At 38.9% G+C, this 27,108-nt stretch overlaps 1 protein-coding gene across 1 annotated transcript; it reads right to left on the bottom strand.

Moving 5' to 3' along the window:
- Positions 1 to 14,814: 14,814 nt before the first annotated feature.
- LOC113750556 lies at positions 14,815 to 15,486 on the bottom strand. Its single transcript, XM_027294517.1, has one exon. The coding sequence runs from the start codon at positions 15,484 to 15,486 to the stop codon at positions 14,815 to 14,817; it is 672 nt and encodes a 223-aa protein (XP_027150318.1).
- Between the last annotated feature and the right edge of the window lie 11,622 nt (positions 15,487 to 27,108).

The raw sequence follows: 27,108 nt of genomic DNA, 5'->3' as shown, positions 1-27,108 counted from the left end.
CCCCTAATCTGTTCGATGAAATGTCTAGCCGAAAACTTTTGTTGAAAGATTTTGTTGCACTTCTTGTGTGAAGGAACTGGCTAAGTCGGCCAATCCGTTTCCTCACGTTTGGATAAATTTTAGTGCATCTTTTTCTGTTTTTCCTTCCCTCGTGTTTTGTAAACCCAAAATAATATGGCATGAGAGGGATTGAGATGGAATTCGTGTGAGAGTTTCTTTTGGAATCTGAAGTGGAGCTTTCTGGTGTTCTTCGTCTAAAAACATGGCAGCGAGCATTTAGCCTGATTTGAAGAAGATGACCGTGTGTTTAATTCATAATTTCGGTCCCTTTTTTCCTTTTGTTTGTGATTCCGTCCTGAAGTTTCTGAAGTTTATAATCCGACCCCAAATCATTCACAATTCATTCAGTTAGGCCCCTATCTGCATTGCATTGGAACCCCGCAAATCCCACCTTGTTCTGATATGACCCGGAAAATTAAAAACAAGTAGACTTGTTTCTCCCTTTTAGATTTTAATCATCTTCTAATATGCATGAGTAGTCTTTTGACCAGATTAATTCTTGTTTGTAGGTTATAATTGTGGTTTAATAATTCTATTTGATTTTATCATGTTGGGTTTAATGGAACAAGTGTTTTGGGCTAAGAGGTTATTTTTGTTTGGGCTTAAGAAAGTTGTTTTAATTTATTGTGTTTGTTTTTTTTGGGTTTGGGCTAGAGGGTCAAGGCCCATCTATTTGGTTGGCTAATCTTTGGGCCAAAATAATACTAGCCCACTTGTTTTCCCTTGGACTTTCGATTGGGCCAAGTGATCTTGGCCCAAGAAAGGGGAAGATGGCCCATTCCTTTTTGTTTTGGATTTCCGATTGGGTTTGGACGGTCTTGGCCCAAACGAACAAATAAAATGGTTCATTCCCTTCTTGCTTTGAATTTCCATTGGGCTGGGAAACTTTGGCCCAAACAAATAAAGGCAATAGCCCAGTGGCTTGATCCACTAAGAAACCAGAAAGCAAATTTGCAAATCCGCCCCTGAATTTCTCCTTAGATGTATTGTGGCCCTGGACATTTTCAACTTCTTTCAATTCGGTCCTTAACTTAATTGTAATTAAGTCCCTGAACTTTATTTTTCTTTAATTTTGACCCCAAAACTTTGTTCGCTTTTGCAATTAAGTCCCTTCTTCTTTTGACTTCTTAAATGTGGGTTTTGACATGATTCAATTGATTCAATTCATGCTTATTTTTATCCTTTGTGATTATTTGCCAAATAAATTGGTGCCTTGACCTTTTCTTTGTATTTTGGAGGGTAAATAGTTGATCTCATTTCATTGGGCCCCAATTGCAAAAGAGGTAACTTCTATATTCTTGAGTTTATTTTTCCTACGTGCTCCTACGTGTTATGTGAATATGCATGTCTACTTTGCTTTCCTTGTCTTTCCTTAATTCTTTCATTTATTTTATTTACTTTTGCTTTTTATTTAAGTTATTCATTATGGGGTATGTGTACACCTCTTGGCTTGTAATAGATAGGGCTCAGAGAGCATCTGGTCCATTTCCCCTTCCCCTTTATGCTTTTATGGGGTATGTGTACACCTCTTGGCTTGTAATAGATAGCGCTCGGAGAGCATCTGGTCCACTTCCCCTTCCCCTTGCTTGCTTGTTTTTGTTGCTATATGTTTAATTGCTTTATTAGGCTCATTCTTCTAGTCGAGCATGCTAAATGCTATGTGCTATGTGTTTACGAGTATTTTGGCATGTCTACTTGCTTTCATAGCCATGAATGAATGGAATGGATGAATGTACGTTTCCGCTAGTCCAACGCTAGTCGGAATTCATAGAATGGGCTAGTCCAACGCTAGACCCTTAGGGATTTCCCCTCATTAGCATATCATTTGCCTGTTCACTACATATCATGCATTTTTTCTTAGTTTTATCATCTGGTATGCTCCTCGATTCCCCTTTCCCCTCACTTTAGGTTTTGCATCCCATACTAGCTATAGGGTTCATTTTGCTTGAGTGTCCCCTCTTGATAAGGGAAACGAGCGAGTGTGGCTACTCGATAGCCTTAGCACGCTAGTTTCGCCTTCTAATCAAAGGGAAAATCAAGTCACGATTTAGGTCTCCCCGTACCCAATATGCATGAATTTCCTAGGCTCATGCATTCTCAATCCACTCTATCATTACACTTTCACTTTTGTCTCATTTGCACACATGCACCCTTTTATCACTTTCACTTGCACACGAACACTTTTATCTTCACTCGCACACGAGTACTTTCATCTACATTTGCACACCTTCACTCTTATCTTATTACTTTTATCATTTTTTCACTTCACATAAACTCACACTTTCACATGGCATGCATTCCACTCATTTTTCACGTCATTTAGGTTTAGGTGTGACCTCTCCAAAAGGATCATTATTGGGCTTCACAATTAATGTGATTGGCACCACTCAACCTTTGAAGAGAAATTTCCCCCAATCCCCCTAGGTCTAGGGTTTTGCATTCATATAGACATATCCAATATGCGATACATACCATGGGTAGAAAAATTAGGAAAAATTGGTTTAAGTCACGCAACTAGCCTTGGTTAGGTCGAAGGGGTGCCTTGGATTTTTATCCTTGCCTTCCCCTTTGTCAAACGTGACCCCCGAACCTTTTTCTTTGGCTTACGTGGACTAGGAGTCGTTTTAAAAAGGGTTTTACTACTTTGTCTTTAAAAAACACTTTTTTGGGTGACTTGGTACACCCCAAATCTATACCAAGTGGCGACTCCGTTTTTCATATTTAAAAACCCTTTTTAAAAATTTCATTTGGCCAAATCGTCGCTTTCCAAAGTCCCATGGCCTTTTACTTTTCATTTTGCACACGTTCACACCACACACCACACATCACCAACACACAGTTCACAATTCATTCGAAAAGTGGGGCGCGACAGTTGGCGACTCCACTGGGGACTTCCTAAGTGGGTCCGAGCATTTGACTTAGCCATTCGTTTCCTTTTTCTACCCTTTTTATGCATTGCATTTGGATATTAGGGTTGCATTTTTATTTTAGGACTTTTTCACCTCGCGCGCGTATCAAACTTTTCCCTCACTCACGTATGTGTGATTGGTTGATTGGATGTTATTTACTTGATTATCTCGCGCTTGCATTGCATTTGGGGGGTGTGTCACCTTTAGAGCCTCGCGTGGTTCTCACCCCTTCCCTCAAAATAGGGGAACACTTCATACGTGCACGTTTACTTGCTTTTATCCCATTTTATTTTGTTTTTCGTGGGCGTTTCCCACACCGCCTTGTAGGATTAGGATCGATTGCCTTGGGTAGGCGGCTGGTGTGCTCTGCGCCCATAGCGCTACCTAAGGGATCACTCGAGCCACCGATCAAAGGCCCTGGGAGTGATGACCCTTCGCCTTTAGGTCTGAAGGCTTGGGAGCCGAAGCTTTATCGAGTCTAGGCATTAATGAACCAAACCTCATGCATCCATTTGCCTAGGGTAGAGTCAGCCTCACCCTTTTTAAGCACAATTAGGCACGAGGGAAGGGGTTCCACCCCTTTTATTGGCTTTTATCGTATTTCTTTTCTTAATTGCTCCCAGTGTGTTATGTGTATTATCAACTGCACTAACCATTTCATTGTTTCCTTGGTTTGCATTCATGTGCCTTAGCAATAAGAGGCCTCTTTGGCACTCTTTTAGTGACTTACCCACTAGATAACTCACATGTTTAAATTTCAGTCATTATACTTAATAAATACATTTCATTTTAGACCTTTTTCCCCCCGATGCATTATTTATGTCCCTTAGGTCATATTTGTCACATATTTACATCGCTTTAATAAATGGCATCATGCATAAACCATAGAAAGGGAATGCCACATAGGGAATCCCGTGTTTAGGAATAAGCCACCTTGTGTCTCGGATACTTAATCCAGTGAGACTTGCACGTTTACATTTTTGTACCATCCAAAGGGGAAGTGCACAAGGTAAGGTAGGATCCGATCATTTTCATAGAGTGATCTTTGGAATATGAGCATCTAATAATCACTTTTTGGCCATTTTAGCAAAAATTGGTAAAATCCCTTGCGTGAAGGACATTAATTTGAAGAAATTCACAAATGATTCCTCCTGTTGAGACGATAAATGAATTGAGGCCAAAATTTGATTTTTAGAAGGTCATAGACCAATGCACCTCAATAATTTTGGAATAACCAATGGCCGGACAATTCAACCAATCCATTTTGCCAATTCATTCAATAAATCGTCAATTCATTTGACCAATTTACCCTTTTAGGGTCATTCGATCGATTTTGAATAAATCGTCAATTCATTTGACCAATTTACCCTTTTTTAGGGTTACCTGGTCAATTTTCAATAAATCGTCAATTCATTTGACCAATTTACCCTTTTTTAGGGTTACCTGGTCAATTTTCAATAAATCGTCAATTCATTTGACCAATTTACCCTTTTTAGGGTCATTCGGTCGCCTTTGAATAAATTATCAATTCAATTGACCAAATTACCCTTTTTAGGGTCTTTTGACCAATTTACCCTTTTTAGGGTCATTCGGCCGATTTTTGAATAAATCCCTAATTCAATTTCATTCATTTGACCAATTTACCCATTTTTAGGGCAACCGAGCCGATTTTGAATAAATCAAGTTTCGTTCAATCTATTTGATCAATTTACCCTTTTTAGGGTGATCTGATTAATTTTGGATAAATTTCATTCAATTCATTTGACCTGTTTCCCTTTTTAGGGTAATTCGGTCGATTTTAAATAAATTGTCAATTTCATTCAACCCATTTGCCCTATTAGGGTTTCATTGTCAAATTCCAAATTGGGAAATCTAGTCAATTTTGAAGAAAACCGTCCATTGCATCCAATCACTTGATCAATTAGGGTTTTGACCCGTAATTCACTGAGAAATTTTATCAACGAATTCCAATCTCTTTGATAGGAGTTCGTCAAGGTCAAACCCATGCGTTTTGCAAATCAAAGGTGATCAATCTATTCGGACGTTGTCCTCATTTTGACAAATCTCTCGTCACTCCAATGGCCAAATTTTTCAAATTATTTTTCACTCAATGAGTTGATCAGATCCGTCAGGTATGGTATAGTGCTTACCCTAGAGGATTGCATTTTCATGCTAGGCCTACCCTTGGCATAAAAGGGCTCCCCCATAGGACATGCATACCGATTTTGCAGTTTTGCCTACTAACTCGGGGTATTTTTCTTTTGTTTTCCCCTCCCCTGCATTCATAAAATGTTTCAATAAGGCGAAAACATTCTTCTATATCTGATGATAATTTTGGTCCAATAAAGTTTGAAGGTTACAAGTATTATTTGATTCTTGGGTAGATCTTGCCACGGAGACATGAAAGATCCATCTGAAGGCTCTAGGCCAAAATCTCTGAGAGGCTTTATAATTGTTTTTCAAAGGAAAATTCTGTTTATTTGATGTGTTAATACATTTTTGCTCTAAAAGAAAGGGAGACAAAAAGAGTATATATGTGGGGCTCTTTAGAAGTTTTTTTTTCTTCTCATTTGTATCATAATTGAACGAGAAATTTTGTTTCAAATTTTTTCAGCAATAAAAGTTTTTGGACAATTATTGTTTTTTATATTCATGTACATTTCATTCTTTATTCTTACTCATTGGAGAGTTCATGATGAATTTTGAGAAATAAAACCAAATTGAGTTTTTTTCCAACCTCAGTCTGAGGATTCACAAGTGTATACTCTCTAAAATTTTCATGCATACCAGGTTGGTGATCCGAGCTGTACAATAAAAGTGCTCAAAAATAAGAGAGGTCCTTCAAAAGGCCCAATGAGATACCTTTTCTCCTTCGCTGAACAATTCGTGTTTTGCCACTTCTATTGACCCCATTGGGGCAACCTTTACTTGGAAAGATGTCCATAGTGTCTAATTAGACTCAAATCACATCTAAGTGAAAGCGAAAGGGTGCATTATTCTTATTTGTTTTGAAAATTTGGAATGATACTTTGAGCATTCGTTTCTCTACCCATACAGATTTTATCATTTGCTCTCCCGTTTGAGCCTTTAAAAGAATAACTTCGTTTCAAATAAGTGCCTTGATGATCACAACCCTACATGGGAAAATTTTTCGAATATCAAAAGGGGGAATGGATTCTCAATGAGCGTTTCTTTACTTTGGTTTGTCATGAAACGTAAGAATGATGCTTTGGCCATCGTTTCTACCATTTAAACACTGGTTTATCCCTTGCATCCTCATTTGAGCCAAAATTACTGGTCCTTTTCAAAGCACTTATGATCGCCCCCCACACTGGGGAAGAAGATTGGAGAATTTTCCAAAAGAGAGAGAAAAGCCAAAATGCTAAGGCTAAAAGGGAGAGAACCGCAAATTGGAAATTTGATTCCACTTGGGTTCCAATGTTGAAAAAAGAAAAGGAAGAATTTCATCTGGTGGATCATCTATGCTTCACAGGCGTCTTCCTCAGTCAATTAATTCAAATACATGCGAGAAATTTCGTCATTAATGAAAGTTTCCTTTCAGAGTTATTGTAAGGAACGGAATACAAGTCAGGCCATCTTCTTTTCCAATCAAGCATTCTATCCCTAGTTATCCTTTTTGAGCCTTCAGAATAAAATACTTCGTTTGGCAACCCCTGAGAATCGCAAACCCCACACTGGGGCAAGTTGAGTTGAAAAAGAAAATTTCAAGAAGCGAAAAAGGTGAAAAGCCACAAAATCAAAAGGCAAAAGAAGAAAAGAGAACCTCAGTTCAAAATAAACTGGGGCAAATTTTGTGAAATTTCAAAAATGGCCGAAGGCCGAAAAGTCAAAAAAAAAGAAAATGAAAGTGAAAAGCCTCAATTGAGCAAAAACTGAGGCAAATTCTGATTTAACCCTAAAATAGGGTTGACGCAACAATGCGATCTCAGATTCTTCAAACCAGTTTTGAAATCCGTTTTCAAGCCTTAACTTTTCTAAGCACCCCACCTGACCCCATTACAAAGCCGAAAGTCCTGACTTCTGTTCTTTGCAATGGCCCTGTCAAGCAAATTTCTGATGCCGGAAGTTTTAGCTGTATTTCTGAATTGATTGGGTGTGAGGTTGACGCTGCTCTTCATGTGAAACCCCGCGAGGGCATTTTTGGAAAAGGAAAAGAGAGCGAATGCAAAAGAAAGATGCAAAAAGATTTGATGCTGTTGGGTGATGATAAAAAGTCAAACAAAGTCCAAGATCTTGGAGTCCAAATTGAGGGTAATTTTGAGAAAAACGCGATCTTCGGTGCAATGTCCTTGAAAATTATTTCTTTCTTTAGCTATCGTTTTCAAGCCAAATTACAAGCTGATAAAGTCCATCGTTGACTTATTCCTTCATGACAATCCAAAGTGGCGATTATGCTCGTAAGCCATCAATCATTTGTGATCATGGGAGTATAACCAGTTTTCACAGGTTTAGCTATCGTTTCTACCCATTTTATTGCAAGCCATTAAAGCTTATATGTTGACTCAATTTTCTTAAGAAATGAGGGTGACAAACTATTTGCTTTCACTAAGATGTGACATTGAATGGGTTACACACGACTGGGGCACAAAAAATGAGACAAGTTCTGACCTCCCATTTCTTTAGCCGTTTCAAAAATAAAGTCACTTGATTGGTCTTGAAAGATGAACCAACCAGAAATGGTGACCCATCACCTAAAGCATTGATGCTAGAGTGGGGAAGAAATCTTTCGTAATTTGGCATTATTTTGAGAAATTCATCATGAAATTTGTTATATGAGTTTAAGCAAGACATTTCAATTTCCTTCACACGATATGTTGGGAAAAGCAATTGCTTACTCGGTTCAAAGAAATGGAGGATCATTCAAACAAATTTTTTGCAATCAAGGGAGCCCACACTGGGGCAAAATTTTATTTGTGAGATTTCATGAAATAAGCCTATACTGGGGCAGATTTTTTGTAATACATGTGGGATTTTTGTCCAAAAGTCAAAATGATACATTTTCGAATCAATCACGTTGCTCTTTTCATGAAATCAAGTGCATGTCATGCTTTGTTAAGGCCCCTGTGCAGGTATTCATGATTCAAAATGACGAAAAGCATCCAGTAAGGCGAAAGGCCGATACTGCAAAGAGAAGCAAGAAGAAGGAGGAAAAATGGACCCGACACTGGGGCAAATTTTGTTGAAAAATTCTCTCGGAAAAATCCGAAGGGAAGGGGAAAATTCAGAAAAATCAAAAATCAAAATCAAATTCTTGTTTCTTGGAAAATCTTGTTTCTTGACAAATCCAATTCAATTTCTTGTTCCAACATCTCGTTGGGTCTGGACTTCGTGCCGCCAACATTCCAAACATCAAATTGGGACCGGGTTTCATCCCGCCAATCTCGGCAGGACCGGGTATAATCCCGCTGACCGCTTTTTATCAAATTGGGACCGGGTTTCATCCCGCCAATCTCGGCAGGACCGGGTATAATCCCGCTGACCGCTTTTTATCAAATTGGGACCGGGTTTCATCCCGCCAATCTCGGCAGGACCGGGTATAATCCCGCTGACCGCTTTTTATCAAATTGGGACCGGGTTTCATCCCGCCAATCTCGGCAGGACCGGGTATAATCCCGCTGACCGCTTTTTTTATCAAATTGGGACGGGTTTTCATCCCGCCAATCTCGGCAGGACCGGGTTTAATCCCGCTGACCGCTTTTTTTATCAAATTGGGACCGGGTTTTATCCCGCCAATCTCGGCAGGACCGGGTTTAATCCCGCTGACCGCTTATCACATTGGGACCGGGTTTTATCCCGCCAATCTCGGCAGGACCGGGTGTAATCCCGCTGACCGCTTTTCTCACATTGGGACCGGGTTTTATCCCGCCAATCTCGGCAGGACCGGGTTTTATCCCGCTGACCGTCCACACCCCGTCAGGCTCAGATGTCGTCTCACTGACCAATTCATCATACTGGGACAAATTTTGAAAAGATTCCCTCAAAAAAAAAATCAATCAAAAAAATCCAAAAATCAAAAAAAAATCCAAAAATCCAAAAATCCAAAAATCCAAAAATCAAAAAGTCAAAAAATCAAATCAAGTTCTCACGGCAGGTTCGGGTTTGATCCCACTGTCCGATTGTCAAAAGACATTTCATTTTCACCGCCACTGGAGCATGGGTTTGTCCCACTAGTGTGCCTTTCAATTTTCATTTGCACCACTAACAAACATGGGTCAGTCCCATTAACACTTCATTTCGCTTCTTTCATTTGCATCACCAATAAACATGGGTCAATCCCACCAACACTCCATCTCACTTCAATTCATCAATTTTACATTTCTGTCCGGGTCTATCCCGTGGGTCTATCCCAATTTTAAATTCCAGTCCCATTTAAATTGCTGTTCGGGTCAGTCCCGTTTTAAATTTCTGTTCGGGTCAGTCCCGTTTTAAATATTCTGTTCGGGTCAGTCCCGTTTTATTTTCCATCCCGTTTTATTTTCCATGTTCGGGTCAGTCCCGTATTAGAATTTCTGTTCGTTGGAATCTTTTGCAGCCCAATAACACAGGTAAGTATTTGGTGTCTACTTCTTTGTCTCAAGTTTTTCCAAAACTCAGACAAAGAGGGGCAAACTGTAGACACCAAATTTTGAATTGATTTATATGCTTCGTTTTAGTGATAAGTCTTGTCTATTGATTTTTGTTTATCTCATGATTTTTGTTTTAAATGGTTTGCATTTTTTGTTTTGCCCCTTTAGATGTTATTTTATTTTATTTTTAGTTTTATTTACTTTTTAGTTTTTTAGTTTTTGTTTTTGAAGGTTTTAGCGTAGAAAATCATGAAAAATGGAAAAAAAAGGAAAAATCATGGAAAAAGAGGGAAAAGGGAAAATAAAAATAGCATTTTTGTTTTTATTTATCTATTTTAGTCATTTCTAATTAATTTAAATTTTGTTTTTGTTTGGTTCATTTAGGAAAAAAAAAGAAAAAAAAGAAAATGGATGAAAAATGGAAGTTGTAATTTGCTGTTCAATATCAATTTCTGTTATTATAAATTTTTGTTATTATCATTTATTTCATTTTTATTGTTATTAATTTCTGTTTTAATTAGCTGAAAAAGGAAAAAAAGGAAAATTGTTGCCGCAGCATGAAAGCTGCGGACTTGCGCCGTTTGCAAAGAAATCTGGGACGGCTCCTGAAGCTGCAAAATACAGAAAAAAGACAGAGGTTCTTAGGGTTGAACTGGGATATAAAAGCAAAAGAGGAGCCAGCAGCCGCAAGGGAGAGGTTCTCGGATAGAACAAAAAAAAAACAGCGAGAGAAAGAGAGGGAACTTCATCGTGGGGGAGAGCTAGCAAACTGGAAAAGACAGAGAGGGAGGCTGAGAGGTGATGGCAAGGCTGGAAGGAGTGAATGGCTAAAAATTATTAGAGAGAGCCGAGAGAGTTTCTTGGGGGAGACAAAAAGAAAGCAAAAGGAAAAAACAGAAAGAGCTGGGATTGAGAGAATAGGGGCAACGGGCAAAAACAGAAACGGATAGAGAAAGAAAAAACAGAGTAGCCGAAGCTGCTGCACCAACGAGGAGCCACCACCCCCCACCTCATCGAGTCCACTGCCATCGGCAAATCTTTGCCCAGAAAATATGTGCACAACGAGAAACGGAGGGGCGGCGGACAAGAACCTACTGGCAAGAAGAACGCAAGAAAGCTTCGGGAGGTTGAGGGAAACAGAGAAAGTGGATGGCGGAGGAATGGGAGCAGACGCCGTTCGCCGGAAATTACCACCATCACCGGCGAACATTCACTGAGAAGGAGTACGGTAAGTAGCTACGTTCCTTTGAATTTCAGTTTTGCTTCTTCAAATGCAAGTTCTGGAAAAATCCCCAACCCCAAGCATGATTCCGTGAATTGGTTGTTGCGAGTTTCTTGATTGATTGCCCGTCATTCTTTTGATCGTGCGTGCTCTTATGAGATTAATGTGACTGAAATTTTGTTTCTGAATAATTTTGGGCCGGTCATAGTTTCAATATATCAAAGAATTGGTGAAGCTTTTAGTGCCCCCAATCTGTTCGATGAAATGTCTAGCCGAAAACTTTTGTTGAAAGATTTTGTTGCACTTCTTGTGTGAAGGAACTGGCTAAGTCGGCCAATCCGTTTCCTCACGTTTGGATAAATTTTAGTGCATCTTTTTCTGTTTTTCCTTCCCTCGTGTTTTGTAAACCCAAAATAATATGGCATGAGAGGGATTGAGATGGAATTCGTGTGAGAGTTTCTTTTGGAATCTGAAGTGGAGCTTTCTGGTGTTCTTCGTCTAAAAACATGGCAGCGAGCATTTAGCCTGATTTGAAGAAGATGACCGTGTGTTTAATTCATAATTTCGGTCCCTTTTTTCCTTTTGTTTGTGATTCCGTCCTGAAGTTTCTGAAGTTTATAATCCGACCCCAAATCATTCACAATTCATTCAGTTAGGCCCCTATCTGCATTGCATTGGAACCCCGCAAATCCCACCTTGTTCTGATATGACCCGGAAAATTAAAAACAAGTAGACTTGTTTCTCCCTTTTAGATTTTAATCATCTTCTAATATGCATGAGTAGTCTTTTGACCAGATTAATTCTTGTTTGTAGGTTATAATTGTGGTTTAATAATTCTATTTGATTTTATCATGTTGGGTTTAATGGAACAAGTGTTTTGGGCTAAGAGGTTATTTTTGTTTGGGCTTAAGAAAGTTGTTTTAATTTATTGTGTTTGTTTTTTTTGGGTTTGGGCTAGAGGGTCAAGGCCCATCTATTTGGTTGGCTAATCTTTGGGCCAAAATAATACTAGCCCACTTGTTTTCCCTTGGACTTTCGATTGGGCCAAGTGATCTTGGCCCAAGAAAGGGGAAGATGGCCCATTCCTTTTTGTTTTGGATTTCCGATTGGGTTTGGACGGTCTTGGCCCAAACGAACAAATAAAATGGTTCATTCCCTTCTTGCTTTGAATTTCCATTGGGCTGGGAAACTTTGGCCCAAACAAATAAAGGCAATAGCCCAGTGGCTTGATCCACTAAGAAACCAGAAAGCAAATTTGCAAATCCGCCCCTGAATTTCTCCTTAGATGTATTGTGGCCCTGGACATTTTCAACTTCTTTCAATTCGGTCCTTAACTTAATTGTAATTAAGTCCCTGAACTTTATTTTTCTTTAATTTTGACCCCAAAACTTTGTTCGCTTTTGCAATTAAGTCCCTTCTTCTTTTGACTTCTTAAATGTGGGTTTTGACATGATTCAATTGATTCAATTCATGCTTATTTTTATCCTTTGTGATTATTTGCCAAATAAATTGGTGCCTTGACCTTTTCTTTGTATTTTGGAGGGTAAATAGTTGATCTCATTTCATTGGGCCCCAATTGCAAAAGAGGTAACTTCTATATTCTTGAGTTTATTTTTCCTACGTGCTCCTACGTGTTATGTGAATATGCATGTCTACTTTGCTTTCCTTGTCTTTCCTTAATTCTTTCATTTATTTTATTTACTTTTGCTTTTTATTTAAGTTATTCATTATGGGGTATGTGTACACCTCTTGGCTTGTAATAGATAGGGCTCAGAGAGCATCTGGTCCATTTCCCCTTCCCCTTTATGCTTTTATGGGGTATGTGTACACCTCTTGGCTTGTAATAGATAGCGCTCGGAGAGCATCTGGTCCACTTCCCCTTCCCCTTGCTTGCTTGTTTTTGTTGCTATATGTTTAATTACTTTATTAGGCTCATTCTTCTAGTCGAGCATGCTAAATGCTATGTGCTATGTGTTTACGAGTATTTTGGCATGTCTACTTGCTTTCATAGCCATGAATGAATGGAATGGATGAATGTACGTTTCCGCTAGTCCAACGCTAGTCGGAATTCATAGAATGGGCTAGTCCAACGCTAGACCCTTAGGGATTTCCCCTCATTAGCATATCATTTGCCTGTTCACTACATATCATGCATTTTTTCTTAGTTTTATCATCTGGTATGCTCCTCGATTCCCCTTTCCCCTCACTTTAGGTTTTGCATCCCATACTAGCTATAGGGTTCATTTTGCTTGAGTGTCCCCTCTTGATAAGGGAAACGAGCGAGTGTGGCTACTCGATAGCCTTAGCACGCTAGTTTCGCCTTCTAATCAAAGGGAAAATCAAGTCACGATTTAGGTCTCCCCGTACCCAATATGCATGAATTTCCTAGGCTCATGCATTCTCAATCCACTCTATCATTACACTTTCACTTTTGTCTCATTTGCACACATGCACCCTTTTATCACTTTCACTTGCACACGAACACTTTTATCTTCACTCGCACACGAGTACTTTCATCTACATTTGCACACCTTCACTCTTATCTTATTACTTTTATCATTTTTTCACTTCACATAAACTCACACTTTCACATGGCATGCATTCCACTCATTTTTCACGTCATTTAGGTTTAGGTGTGACCTCTCCAAAAGGATCATTATTGGGCTTCACAATTAATGTGATTGGCACCACTCAACCTTTGAAGAGAAATTTCCCCCAATCCCCCTAGGTCTAGGGTTTTGCATTCATATAGACATATCCAATATGCGATACATACCATGGGTAGAAAAATTAGGAAAAATTGGTTTAAGTCACGCAACTAGCCTTGGCTAGGTCGAAGGGGTGCCTTGGATTTTTATCCTTGCCTTCCCCTTTGTCAAACGTGACCCCCGAACCTTTTTCTTTGGCTTACGTGGACTAGGAGTCGTTTTAAAAAGGGTTTTACTACTTTGTCTTTAAAAAACACTTTTTTGGGTGACTTGGTACACCCCAAATCTATACCAAGTGGCGACTCCGTTTTTCATATTTAAAAACCCTTTTTAAAAATTTCATTTGGCCAAATCGTCGCTTTCCAAAGTCCCATGGCCTTTTACTTTTCATTTTGCACACGTTCACACCACACACCACACATCACCAACACACAGTTCACAATTCATTCGAAAAGTGGGGCGCGACATATCTGAAGCTCTTCTACCAGGAATGAAGCTGGCTTGGTAGGGGGAAATAAGGGAGTTCATTAGAGGTCTAATCCTGTTCACTAGAATTTTTGTTAAAATCTTGAAAGAGGAGTTACAGAGGCTAATAGGCCTGTATTGGTTGATGCTTACAGGGAAATCACATTTAGGAATGAGGCAGATGAAAGTATCATTAATTCCAACAGGAAAGTGGTGTCCCTGGAAGGAGTCAAGAATGAATTTTTGGATGGGGTTCTTGGCTTCGGACCAGAATTTTTGATAAAAGAAAGGGTGGAGCCCATCCGGACCTGGGCTTTTGAAAGGCTTGAAACTAAAGACAGCTTTTTTGATTTCCCTTTCAGAAGGAAGAGCTAGAAGAATGGGTAAGGCATCTGCTGGAACTTTTGGGGTGCTACTGGGGGAGGATTGAGGAGACAAATAGGAATAGGAAAAATCTGTGGTGTAGACATTGTTGAAGTGGTTTGTGATAAGCATCTTAAGGCTGCGATCATCAGAGGTCCAATCGCCAACAGTATTTTTCAGCCCCAAGATTTTATTAGCTCTTCTCCTACAAATGGTGGTAGTTTGTAGAAACTTAGAGTTCAAATCATCCCAAAGGGCAGCATCGGTTCGAGACTTTAAAGCCCACAAGTCTTTTTCCTGGCTTAAAATAGATTTAAATTGGGCTTGAAGCTCATTTTCTAGGCAAAACCAGAAAGTTAGAATGTCTAATTTGGAGAGCTTTTTGGATTCCTGAAATTCTGGCTAGAAGCCTTTTTTTCTCTTTGAAAATGTTGGGGAATGACACTTTGCTCCAAACTTTTAATTTCTCTTGGAAAGGGGGAATAATGGCATGAAGAGAGTCAGTTGAGTTTGTCCAGAAAGAGAGAACAATGTCCTCCAAGGTGGGGGTTAGAAAACCAGAATTTTTCAAATCTAAAAGGTCTCAGATTTCGAGGAGGGGTAGCATTGTGCAGTTTAACAAGGATAGGACAGTGGTCAGAACGTGTTCTAACCAGATGGTAAACAGAGGCTTCAGGGTAAAGGGTTCTCCACTCCGTGTTACAAAGGGCCCTATCAATTGTTTCATAAATTAATCCCCCATCATATCTTTTGTTAAGCCAAGTGAACTTAGCCCCAACAAAGCCCAAGTCCATGAGGCCACAGCTGTTGATGCAGTCTCTAAACAGAGAGATTCTTTTTGAATTAACCCCTTTCCCCCCAAATTTTTCAGAAGAGTTTAGGACTTCGTTGAAGTCCCCAATACAGAGCCAAGGAAAGGAAAAAGTACTAACAACAGAGCATAGGTTGTTCCACAATATTTTTCTACATTCAAGATTAGGACTAGCGTATATTGCACTTAAAAGCCAGGAGGGGGAAGAGGGCAGTACCTTGACTAGAGCATGGATTTCCTGCTCAGTCTTTTGAAGGATATCCAAGTGCACTTCATGGTCATCCCACAAGATCCATATTCCGCCCTTAAAACCTATAGCGTCCATGATGGAAAATCTGGTGTAGGGAAGGCTTTTACACATGTTGGTGGCAACGTCACCAGAAATTTTGTCTCCGTGATAATCACTATGCTGGGTTTGTGAATGTCTAGTTGTTGCATAAGATGACTCCTAAAGGCGGAGCTACCTGCCCCCCTTACATTCCACATGAGAATCTTCATGGGATTATAGGAGTTGTTTTGATAACTGCACTGGGCCAACCACCGTTGCCTTTCCTGGTCTATGTTTAGACCATTCTTCCAACCCTGAGATTTTACTTGTTTTGGATAAAGTTCTACTAGAAACTCTTTGCAGTCTGCCCCTGGGATGTCGAAGGCTAAAAGAGCTAGTTTTACTCCCAGAATATCTGGGATGGGTAGAAAGATGACCCCTTCTTCTTCTAGAGTACCCAGCCTTAAGCTTAAGGGGTTCAAAGTCAGAGTTTCTATCCTCCAAACCATGTTTCCAAGGGCCTTTGAATCTGGTTTTGGGTTTGAGCCCATGGCTTTCCCTGCATGATTGTTGGATGTGGTCATCACTTTCATATCCTTCCAGAAGGAATAGGTTTCCTGCGAGATGTGTTTGACTGGTCTCATGTAATTCTCCTTCCTCAAGCTGCGAACTTGTTGGTACGGATCCGCAGTCATGGTTACTGCTATGTTTGGCCCTGCAGGCCAAAAGTGGACCAATCCCAGCGTGATCTCTGAGTTTTGTTTGCTTTTCAGAAGGAGCTCCGGGACTTTGGGCTCCATCATAGGAAAGGAGCTCTGGAGGGTCCAATTTTCCTCTTGACAGAGAGGTTGAGCAAAGTTCCCTCGAGGAGGAGAAAGGTGAGGCAGCTGAGCTGGGTTTCGGGGCTGGGGTTGTTGATGTGGCCTTTGAGGAAGCATTTGTCGGGGATTTCTTCTTGTACAGCGAAAGGCAGGTTGATTGTTGGGGGATGAAGGGCAATTTTGGGGTGCTTGTGGTGCTGTTGTGGGTCGGTTGCAGGGTGGTGTTGGGGCTGAGTGTTGGTTGGGAGGTCTCTCCCTTGGAGGTCTCCCCCTCAGACCGTACGAGAGAAGGTACGGATGGAAATGGTGGGAGGTTGACATTTGGTCGTTGGGGTTGATCGTTACTAGTCTGGAACGAAGTAGTCTTTGGATTAGCAGTGGTGGAGGCCCTAGAAACAATGGTAGATTGGTTTGGTAAGGCTGAAGTCAAAGGGGGAGGTTGGGTGGTCCTGCGGTTACTATGCAGAGTGAGTTCTTTTGTTGGGCTCTTTGGAGACAGGGGAGGCAGGGGTCTGCCAAGTGAGCCAGAAAGCTTGGTACGTAGGACCCACTCTCTTTTGGCTAAACCGTTAGGTTGGCCATTTGAATTTTTAACCCCAAACGTACGGCCCAGGTTTGAAAATTTTTTGTACTTTGGCCTCCTCAGTTGAACTTGCATCCAGGGGCCGTACTCCGAATCCGTCTCGAGCTTGGAGCCTTCATCCGTGGAATTTTGATGATTTTGTAGGGGATATTCACTAGGAATATTCTTAGCAAGGTCCTCATCGGAGGATTGCTGCTTCATAGTGTTGACGCACCGATCAATTGTATGCCCAACCAAACCACATCCAAAGCAAAAGGTGATCCCTTCATATTGTACAGGTTGGTTGAAGGACCCCAAAGAGATGAATTGAGCTACGGGTTTGCTTATGTCCATTTGGACACAAATTCTAGCAAATCGTCCTCTCTCTGTAGAAGCAGTTTTGGCATCCACCTTTAGCAGTTTGCCAATCTGGTTGCCAATTTTCATGAGTATCTGCAGATCATAGTATTCGATTGGGAGGTGGGGGAGCCTAACCCAGACTGCTGCAGAAGATGTTTTAGCTTCTTCTGGGTTAAAGTTTGGTTCCTAGAGGCGGATGGTGAGAAAGAAGCTATTGATAAACCAAGGACCTCCCGTTAGAACTCTGCTAAAGTCAGAGTGGTCTGAAAATCTGGTGATGAAAAAATCCCTACCCAAGTCAATGATCTCTAGATGTCCCTGGGGCTTCCAAATTTCACGGATTTTCTGATTAAAAAATTTGAAACCAAGAGATTTGCCAAAAGTTTTTACAATCAAAGCCTGTTTCCAAGGATCTTTGATTCTTTGGAAATCTGCCTCCGTAAGAGAATTTGAAGAATGAACTGCAGAGGTAGCCTGCCCATTGAAGTTAGGGGAGAATTCAATTCTCAAATTTTCAGGTAGAGGTCTGGAATCTTGATTTAGTGCGTCTTTGTAAGAGAGGCCAGGCCTACATGGAGAAGCATGAGGGATTTCAGCAGCCTCACACAATGTTTTTGAAATGTTTTCCTGTGGGGGGGTTGAGGGTAAGCAGTCACTGGAGGTTTTTTTAAGAGTAGGGGAAGTGGAAGGTCTGGAGCTTTGAAAAATGGAGACTGGGATACATGCCGGCGGTGAATGGGTTTGCATGTTGGCCGACGGTGGCTTTTTTCACATCATTTCATGTCACCTTCATCAGAAAGAAAGAAGGAAAGAAAGAAAGAAAGAGTCCAATTGCTCCCGAACTTTTTGCACGTTGATTCTCATACTGGTGCCTTCTTATGCTAGTCAAGATTGAAACCAAACAAAGAACCAGTTAGGCCCGGTGGCTATTGGCACTACAAGAAATTTGGCCTTTTGTGACAACAGAGAAACTTGTCACAATTGAGAAACTTCAGTGACGACTTTTAATGTCATCATAGTTGATCGTGGGTTCACCGTCGATAGTGACAACAAGGGATAAGTCGTCACAATATGGATGGCGCGCAACTAGCCCAGTGTGGCTGAAGATCACCATTGTGACGACTGGAAAATAGGTTGTCACTGAAATTCGTCGTATAGTGACAGCTTAGAATATCGTCACAATATGGTTGCCAATTCTAAATTAGTGACAACAATTAGTCGTCACTATCCAAAGTGTTTATTCCCAACTCATTTTCACTAATTCTACTATGTCACCCTAATTTTTTCAATATGCCCCATATGTTGTAAATAAATTTTATTAATTCTACTATGACACCCTAACTTTTACAATTTAACCCCATATACCACCTTAATTTTTTCAATATGGCCCATATGTTGTAAATAAATTTTGTTAATTCTACTATATGACACCCTAACTATTACATTTTAGCCCCATATGCCACCCTAATTTATTCTATATGGCCCATATGCCGTAGATAAATTTAATTAATTATGTTATGACACCCGAACTTTTATATTTTAGCCCTGTATGTGGTAAACTAATCTCATTAACTCTACCATGACACCTTATCTTTTGCAATTTAGCCTCGTATGTGATAAACTGATTTCATTAATTCTATTATGACACCCTATACTTTACACTCTAGGTTGTGTTTATCATTGGCAAAATGAGGAAGGTATTGTAAAAAAAATGTATACATATATTTTAATTATTCCAAACTTACCTAATACCTTGTTATAAAGTTAAAAAATATCATGAATTCATTATTTAGTTCTCTTGACAACATATGGGAAATTACTGATTAACATAGTGTGAAAATAATGGCAACGAATAATAAAATTTAATATGAAATTAAGTAAAAATCTTGACAATTGCATGACTGGAATTTGTTATGTATTACAATTTACAATAATCAAATTGTTTATGGTTTATGAATCAATACTTGTATCAAATAGATTTAGTGTTTCATGCATGTATTAGTAAACCATTTTGGTTATTTGATCAACTAAACAGATTGTTTGGTCTTGTCAGACCACAATTCGTGCATAATTGATAAAATTATTAAATTGATACAAAAAATATTTGCATCAAAAGATCTTTTTTTGAATCATAAACATATTTTTAATAAGCCTTTTAGTTTTTGAACATTATTTTTTGTAGAGATCCTAAAATACCTATGTTAGTAAAAATGAAAAATCCAAAAATACTAAATTTTCATATTCCAAAGTTTTAATACAACTTGTAAACTAAAAAAGCATAAACTAATAAACAATGTTAATTACACAAAGATTGGGAAAAGAAAAAAGATAGAAGGCATTACTTTTATAAAAAAGGTTCAACAATTTAGAGAGAGAAGGCGTTATTTTTTAGTGTGCAATAGTGGAAGTGGGAAGCTGAAAATTGAAGGAGTAGAGGTGGGGTTCTAAAAGAAGCAGAAACGACGTCATTTGAAGTTGATTTGGAAGAAAAACGCTCAACAACACTTAGCCCAATTTCAGACAAAACTCATTTCCCTCTTTCTTTGCCTTCGGACACCATCTTCTTCTCCTTCTCTCCACTGGGATCTTGCTAAAATTATTGAGATAATCACTAAATTGAGCTACCCAAACTGATAGGGCAGCTTTAGTAGAGTAGAAGATAGCAAATATCCCTAAATTGAGCTACCATTTGCATCCCTAAATTGAGGTACCCAAATTGATAGGGCAGCTTTAGTAGAGTAGCAGATAGCAATTGAGCTATCCAAACTGATAGGACAGCTTTAGTAGAGTAGCAGATAGCAAATATCCCTTGTTCGTCATAGTTGCTTGCTGGCAAGACCACGGAAAATTGACCATGAATTTTGGGGAAAAGCCAGAGTTTGAAGACTAAATCATAAGGAAAAGAAGACCTAAGGTTGTCACGGCATAATTTGAGGTAAATAATCTCAATATTTTCCATCTATTTTTGAACATTTCTGTCTAATATAGGTCATGTGAGCTGAATGTTGAGTTGTGAGAGTGAAGGGAGGGTTGTGAACTGAATGTTGAGCTGAATGGTGGCTAGAGATCCAAATCGAGTCTTGCATGGAAATGCAGTCACTGCTAAGATACTAGAAGACAAACAAGTTAAATCTAAGCATAGGGGTAACAAAACTTAAACCTCTTAACAGTTTATTTAAATTCATACCCTCTTAAAAAAGTCCAAAACAGAGTTTCCATAATCTTTTTGGCTACACCCTATCTCCGGCCGCATGGCATGTTGGAGCAGGTTATTTGCTTATATAGCAAGTTGAATAAAAGATTCTGTTTCGTGGCTAGACATGCTGCTACATGTGGTACTGCTTAGATGCAAAAGAAAGATAGTCTTCAATAATCGAACCAAGGTTATTGAAACTTTGAAAAGTACTTGATGGTAATTCCCTAGAAAAAACTCCAAAAATACTTTAAAAATGTAATCCCTCTAGAAGAAACTTTAAAAGGTAGTTTTGTGTAATGATCAGAGTTCCAGAACCGAAGGGATAGTTCTGAACTAAGATAGGCATTCCTGGTTAGATTCACCAGCTTAGGCCACAATCTATCCAATTTTGCTCCCACTCTCGACAACCTTTCCCATCACACCATCACCTCAGCAGTCCATTTGCAGAACAGTTAGGAAACAAGCTAAATGCATGGCAGAACACATAGCTAGCTATCTCCTGAATCTTAGAAGCTTTATGCATGTAGTTCATTCTTTTTCTCAACTTTCTGTGCAACTGATTTTTTTTCTGATGGCAACGTATCTACTCCCATTAAACGGGTTGTTACACTCGGTGCATTATGTTTGGTGTTCTGTTTTCTATATATTTCTTCACTAATCAGCTTTTTCATTGGAGCCTCAGTTGAAAAATGGTTCTCAGCTTTTTCATTGCCTTTGTTGCAGTTGCTTTACACTGGACTCAAGAGACAATTAGGCCCGTTTTTAACTCTGTTCTTCTAATTTTTCATTACTTGTCAGGTAACTTCTTTAAACTATGCTTTAATAGATTGTTTTTGACTTGTCAGTCTCTCTTTTAAAGGATTCAACTACAACAACACTAACAGATTTGCGGTTGCTGCCACTTAACAATTCCATTCCTTGTTCCTTCAAAATGAAATTCATGGATGATTGTCTAATCTGGCAAAAGTGTGTGTTTAACATATAATCTGGAAAAAACACAAAGAAGTAGAGATTTTTCTTGCTTTATATGAACACCTGATTACTTGAAGGGTGTAAATTGTTTCAAGACAGTGAAAGCGTGTAATTTACTCTTTTACCTCATGCCTACTTATGCATATTAGGAATTGCACATATATCTTTATAGATTCACCTCAAGAAATCTATTGTTTCATAACTAGCTTATCTATGCTTATTTCTAGGTGTAATGTGTAGATAAAAATTTGTGACTTATGTTCTGGATTTGTAACTCTAAGACATGGACAAAAATTAGATGAAACTTGATAATAGGAAGGACAAGTCTTATAAACTTGGGGTGGCTGCTTTCTTAAAATTCGCATATTCTCGAAAGGCAAAACATCTTACGATAGCTTGCCCTTGTAAACAATGCAATAACTTCTGCAAAAAGTGTGGTGGAGGACCACTTATTTACATTTGGAGTTAGAAAAAGTTATACCAGATGGATACACCATGGTGAACAATTTCGACAGGAAATTAGAGAGGATAGTAATCAGGGCAGTGATGAAGAAGGGGATACTGACAATGAGGATTTAAATCATATGCTCAATGACATAGGCACTGCACAGTGGGGGGAATTGGTTCAGTAGGGAAGATGATGGTGAAGGGAGTTCAATGTTGCATGCTAGTGAAACTGATGCCTTCCTAAAATTGTTGGAAGATGCAAAAAAGAAACTTTATCCTGGAAACAAATTTTACTCAAAGCTGTCTTTGTAGTCACTCTTCTACATCTCAAAACGATGAATGGGTGGACAATAAACTCGTTTAACACATTGCTAGAGGTCTTTAAGAAGGCACTACCTCCCGAAATTTCAGTTCTTAAGTCTTTCTCTGATGCTAAAAGAATTATTCGAGACTTGGGGTTCATATATGAAAAAATACATACCTGTGTCAATAACTGTGCCCTCTTCTGCAAGGAATATGAAAATTTGGACACTTGTCCAAATCCAAATTGCAAAGAGCCCCGCTACAAGTCAAAGGGTTCAAAAATTCTACGAAAAGTTCTTCGCTATTTTTCCTTGAAACCCAGGCTTCAACTGTGAGAACTCGTATTTTTATTTTTAATTATTACTTATTTTGAAATTATTTGCATTGGTGTTATTTAATTTTATTATTTTAGCATGAATTTTTCTTAAATTTTACTTTTATCGTTTACGAGTCAAAAAATTTTCAAATGTCGCGCCGGCACGACTAATTGGAGATTTGGAGAATTAATTTTAGACTAGTAAGAATGAGTAATTGTTGTGCTAGAGGAACTACCTTGGAGGATTAGTATTTAAGTGTAGCAAACAATAAGGAATTTGGTAGTGCATGACACTATTATTCCACTAGTCAAAGTTGATTTTCTCACCTAACAAAAAACTACCTTTCTTCTTACCTTTTCACCACAAATCAAAAACTTCAGCTCCCTCACACTCTCTCTCTACCTTGGCCGAAATTGGGAGCTCAAAAGGAGGAAGGAAAAGCTTCAACCTTTGGCCTTAATCTTACTCAAAGATCCACACCTAACCCTCAAGATCTTTGGATATTGCTTTAGCTAGAGGAAATGTGCTATCTTGTGGTGGTTTTTGGTGGAGTGTTGGTGAAAAATCTTGCCTTCAACTAGGATTCAAGAAACCTTCAAGAGGAAATAAATTTTACTCCCTTTGATCTTTAATTTTTTAAAGATTAGTAATGGTTAGTGGTTGTTACTTGGGGAAACCACTAACCATTACTAACCCTAACCAAAACCTAAGCTAGAGGACTTGAGGAAACCCTTGTTTCTTGCTTTATATCCTAGATAGTGGTCTTGAGGTGAACTTTTAGGTAGAGGACTTGAGGATTCTTGCTTGTTGGATTGTATTCTTGTGGATTATAACTTGGTTGTTGGCTTGAAAGTTGGATTTGAGCCATGGAAGTTAGGTTTTGTTGAGGACATCTCTTGTTTCCCAATTATTTCTTTGCTGCCAGATTTATTCCAGATTTGTACTCACCACTTGAACTACATATTCGTCCATGATAAAGGCCAAATCTGATGTGAGACGGATCTAGACGAACACCAAGTTTGGATGTTTTGCGGAACTTTGACCCTTCTAGAATCACGAGCCACGAACTAAGGAGATTCCTTAACCCACGACTAGCAAATTTAGTGAACCAAAAGTATGGATAGACGAACGCCACAATCAAGGAGACTACTTGATTGATAAGTTCAATGAACAGCTTGAGATTAATTCTCAAGTATTCAAAGGAAATTCTCTTGAGGCAAGAGAGAGTGAAATAACTCACATATATTTTATAAAATCTGAATTCCCCCTTATTGAATGAAAACCTAGGCTATATATAGCCTTACAACTTGAAAACCTAAAGTGACTTGAAAACCCTAACTCGGCTAGGCTAGGCCTTTGGCCCGATTCCACTACTCAAATCCACTATCTAATGGTCAGCTTATAATCGATCCAATGAAGGCTTTAAGCTGGCCCAACATAACCCAATAAAAGCTAATTAACCAACTTAAGTTATAGTGAGCCTAGACTCTATAAATTGGATCCAACTCAACATGAGGTCTTGGACCGAATTTATTCCTAGCAAATAAAATAGAAATCTAGAAAATAAACTACTAACTATTACTAAAAGATTCAATCTCTTGCAGCCCAAAACATGGCCCATAAGCGGCCCATATTTCGTATCATTCCCCCCCTCTTAAAAAAAAGATTTGTCCTCAAATCGTGTTTGGAAATGAATGGTACTACAAGAGTTGGCTGTATCAAACTTCAAATCTCCACATATTGGCTCTCTTAGAATGGATGATACTTGCATACGTTATGATTATTGTAATTCGGTGCACATGTCTCTTGGTTAGCTTGAAAATGCTCACAATCTGCCATGGAAAACTCAAGGCTTGACTCCAACCACTCCAAAGCTCTCTAATCAGTCCTGTGTCATGAATGGTCGAATTTGGACCTACACAATAAATCACACGATTAGCATTTGTAGGTATAAAATCACTTGATAGCTTACCATTCACATTCACAAGATAAGGATCTTCATAGTGATGCTCAATCAGGTTAGAAAAGCCCCGGACATGATTTTGCAAAGTTACAAAATTCATTGCAAGTTGTTGTTGGTATGGCCTATCTTGCACAAATGGAGTAAGATCGAGATAGGCAGCTTCTGAACCTTCAAATTGAAGAATAAAATCAGGTTGTAAGGAATCAGAATTTGGACCAATGAGGAAAGGATTGTCACCAACAAAATAAGAAGGAAATGTATAACAAGTTTCAAGTGTAGAAACTCCCTTTGAAACTTCATTATTCCTCCCAACAAGCAAATCAGGCTCATGGTTGACGTTGAACATCAGTGGATGACAAAGAGAGACAACACTTAAGGTGCAAACTCCATGAAAAGTTTGATATTCACCAATGGATTTAGGCATAGAACATGCCAAGATCAACTCAATTTTTCCTTGCTTAACCTGCATAAAAGTAGAAACACTAAACAAAGTAGAGTCAAGATCGTTAGAAAAAACATATGATCTCACATCCTTTCTCACAATCAGCTTACTCTTAGAATTTTTAATCTCTTGTTCATGCTCAGTAGCTGACTTTTTCCCCTCATTATTCTCAACCTCTTTCTCCTTTTCAACTCCCTCGAATTTTACCTCTTCAGTCACAATTCTCTCCTCCAGCTCTTTCTTCATACTATAACGCTCATGCTCACTCTTCATGTATGCTAGATCAATACAAAGTTGCTTAGAGTTAAGCGACACAAGCCTGGTACGACGGCCATTAAATGTGAAGGAATACTTATTAGTATATCCATCATATTTGACTTCTCGATTAAACATCCACCATTGTCCCAACAGCACATGCGTCACTTGAATGGGAACCACATCACACAACACCTCATCCACGTATTGACCAATACGAAAAGGAACAAGTGTGTGCTTAGTAATCCAAATATCACCACTATCACTTTGCAACTTGTAAGGTCGAAGATGATCAATGGTTGGAAGATTCAATTTCTCAACCAAGACAGTACTTGCGAGATTAACTTCACAACCCTTATCAATGGCTAAGCTGCAAACTTTCTCCTTGATATGGCAACGTGTATAAAACCAATCATTTTTTTGAGCTTTGATGATTTCCAATTGCTCAGTTATCTCACGCAAGGCCACAGTATTTACTCCTTTAGGCACAAGATGGTGAAGCTCCAGTTGAGCATTCGTTTGTCTCATACTTTTATTACCTGCAAAACTCAACAAAAATTAGTAGAACAGTCCTCACTCGCTCCCTTACGTGTTTCCACTCGCACTCGTGTATATGGATGTCACTCTAATGGACTTACCAAATACCTTTACCTGTTGGGTTAGGTAGTTGAGAAATGCTGCTCAAGTCCAACAACCGTTACCAACCTTTCCACAAGTGTAATCACAAGAATGTAGGAGAAAATGTAGGAAAGTGTTCCTAGAATCTAGGAAGAGAATATAGGAGAGTTTCCTAAAGTGGATGAGAGAATATAGGAAAGGTCCTAAAAATGGATGAGAGAATTTTAGGAGAGTTTCCTAAAAAATGGTTGAGAGAATTTAGGAAAGTTTCCAAAAAAATGGATGAGAGAATGTAGGAAAATTTCCGAAAAAAAAAATGGATGAGAGAATTTAAGAAAGTTTCCTAAAAAATGTAGGAGAGAGAGTGTCCAAGTGAGTACAAAGAGTTATCCAAGTGCTTTACTTAGTTTCCTAATTGATTTTGGAAACAAGTTAGTTTTTTGGAAACCCTTTGAAAAATCCTTTTTCCTCTTGAACAACTTTTGGTAACCTTCTTGAAACAACTTTTGGTAATCTTCTTGAAACAACTTTTGGTAACTTCCAAAAACAACTTTTGGTAACTTCCAAATTCTACTCCAAGAACGATTGCACAAATCAGATTTGGTTTCCTATTCAAAACAATTCGGTTGCCACTTTCTTTCCTTTCCTTTTTTTTTTCTTGCCAACCGATTCCTCTTTTCTTTCTTTTTCTTTTCGTTTTTGTTTTCTGTTTTTTTTTTCTTGACTACAACTATCGACCACGACACAAAACAAGGAAGTCCACAAATAATAACTACCAAGAACTCCAAGATCTTTCAAGAACTTTCAAGGAAGTTGTCAGGAACTTCAGAAATTTCAAGATTGTGATCAAGAATGCAAGAAGCTCAAGATTATTGTAAGTTCTCTTCAAGATTCACAAAATTCCAACAAGTTTTGCCAAAATTCAGATTTGAAAACCAAGTAAACAAGTTGGATAACACAAACAACAAGGCTGGACAGATTTGTATTCGGTGAACAGTAACGATGAACAGTACCGGTAAACAGTGTTGGTGAACAGTACGATGAACAGTACCAGTGAACAGTATCGGTGAACAGTATCGGTGAACAGTGACTCTTTTTTTTTTTTTTTAAATTGACACACAAACTGATTTGAAACAAGAGTATGTGACTCGAAACACAAAAGAAAAGAAGGATATAACCTGGTGGTTGTCGACTAGCTCTGATTACCAACTGATGTGAGACGGATCTAGACGAACACCAAGTTGGATGTTTTGCGGAACTTTGACCCTTCTAGAATCACGAGCCACGAACTAAGGAGATTCCTTAACCCACGACTAGCAAATTTAGTGAACCAAAAGTATGGATAGACGAACGCCACAATCAAGGAGACTACTTTGATTGATAAGTTCAATGAACAGCTTGAGATTAATTCTCAAGTATTCAAAGGAAATTCTCTTGAGCAAGAGAGAGTGAAATAACT

The sequence above is a fragment of the Coffea eugenioides genome, chromosome 10 (assembly GCF_003713205.1).
Source record: "Coffea eugenioides isolate CCC68of chromosome 10, Ceug_1.0, whole genome shotgun sequence".
NCBI classification, from domain to species: Eukaryota; Viridiplantae; Streptophyta; class Magnoliopsida; order Gentianales; family Rubiaceae; genus Coffea; species Coffea eugenioides.
This window is presented reverse-complemented; position numbering and strand designations above follow the sequence as displayed.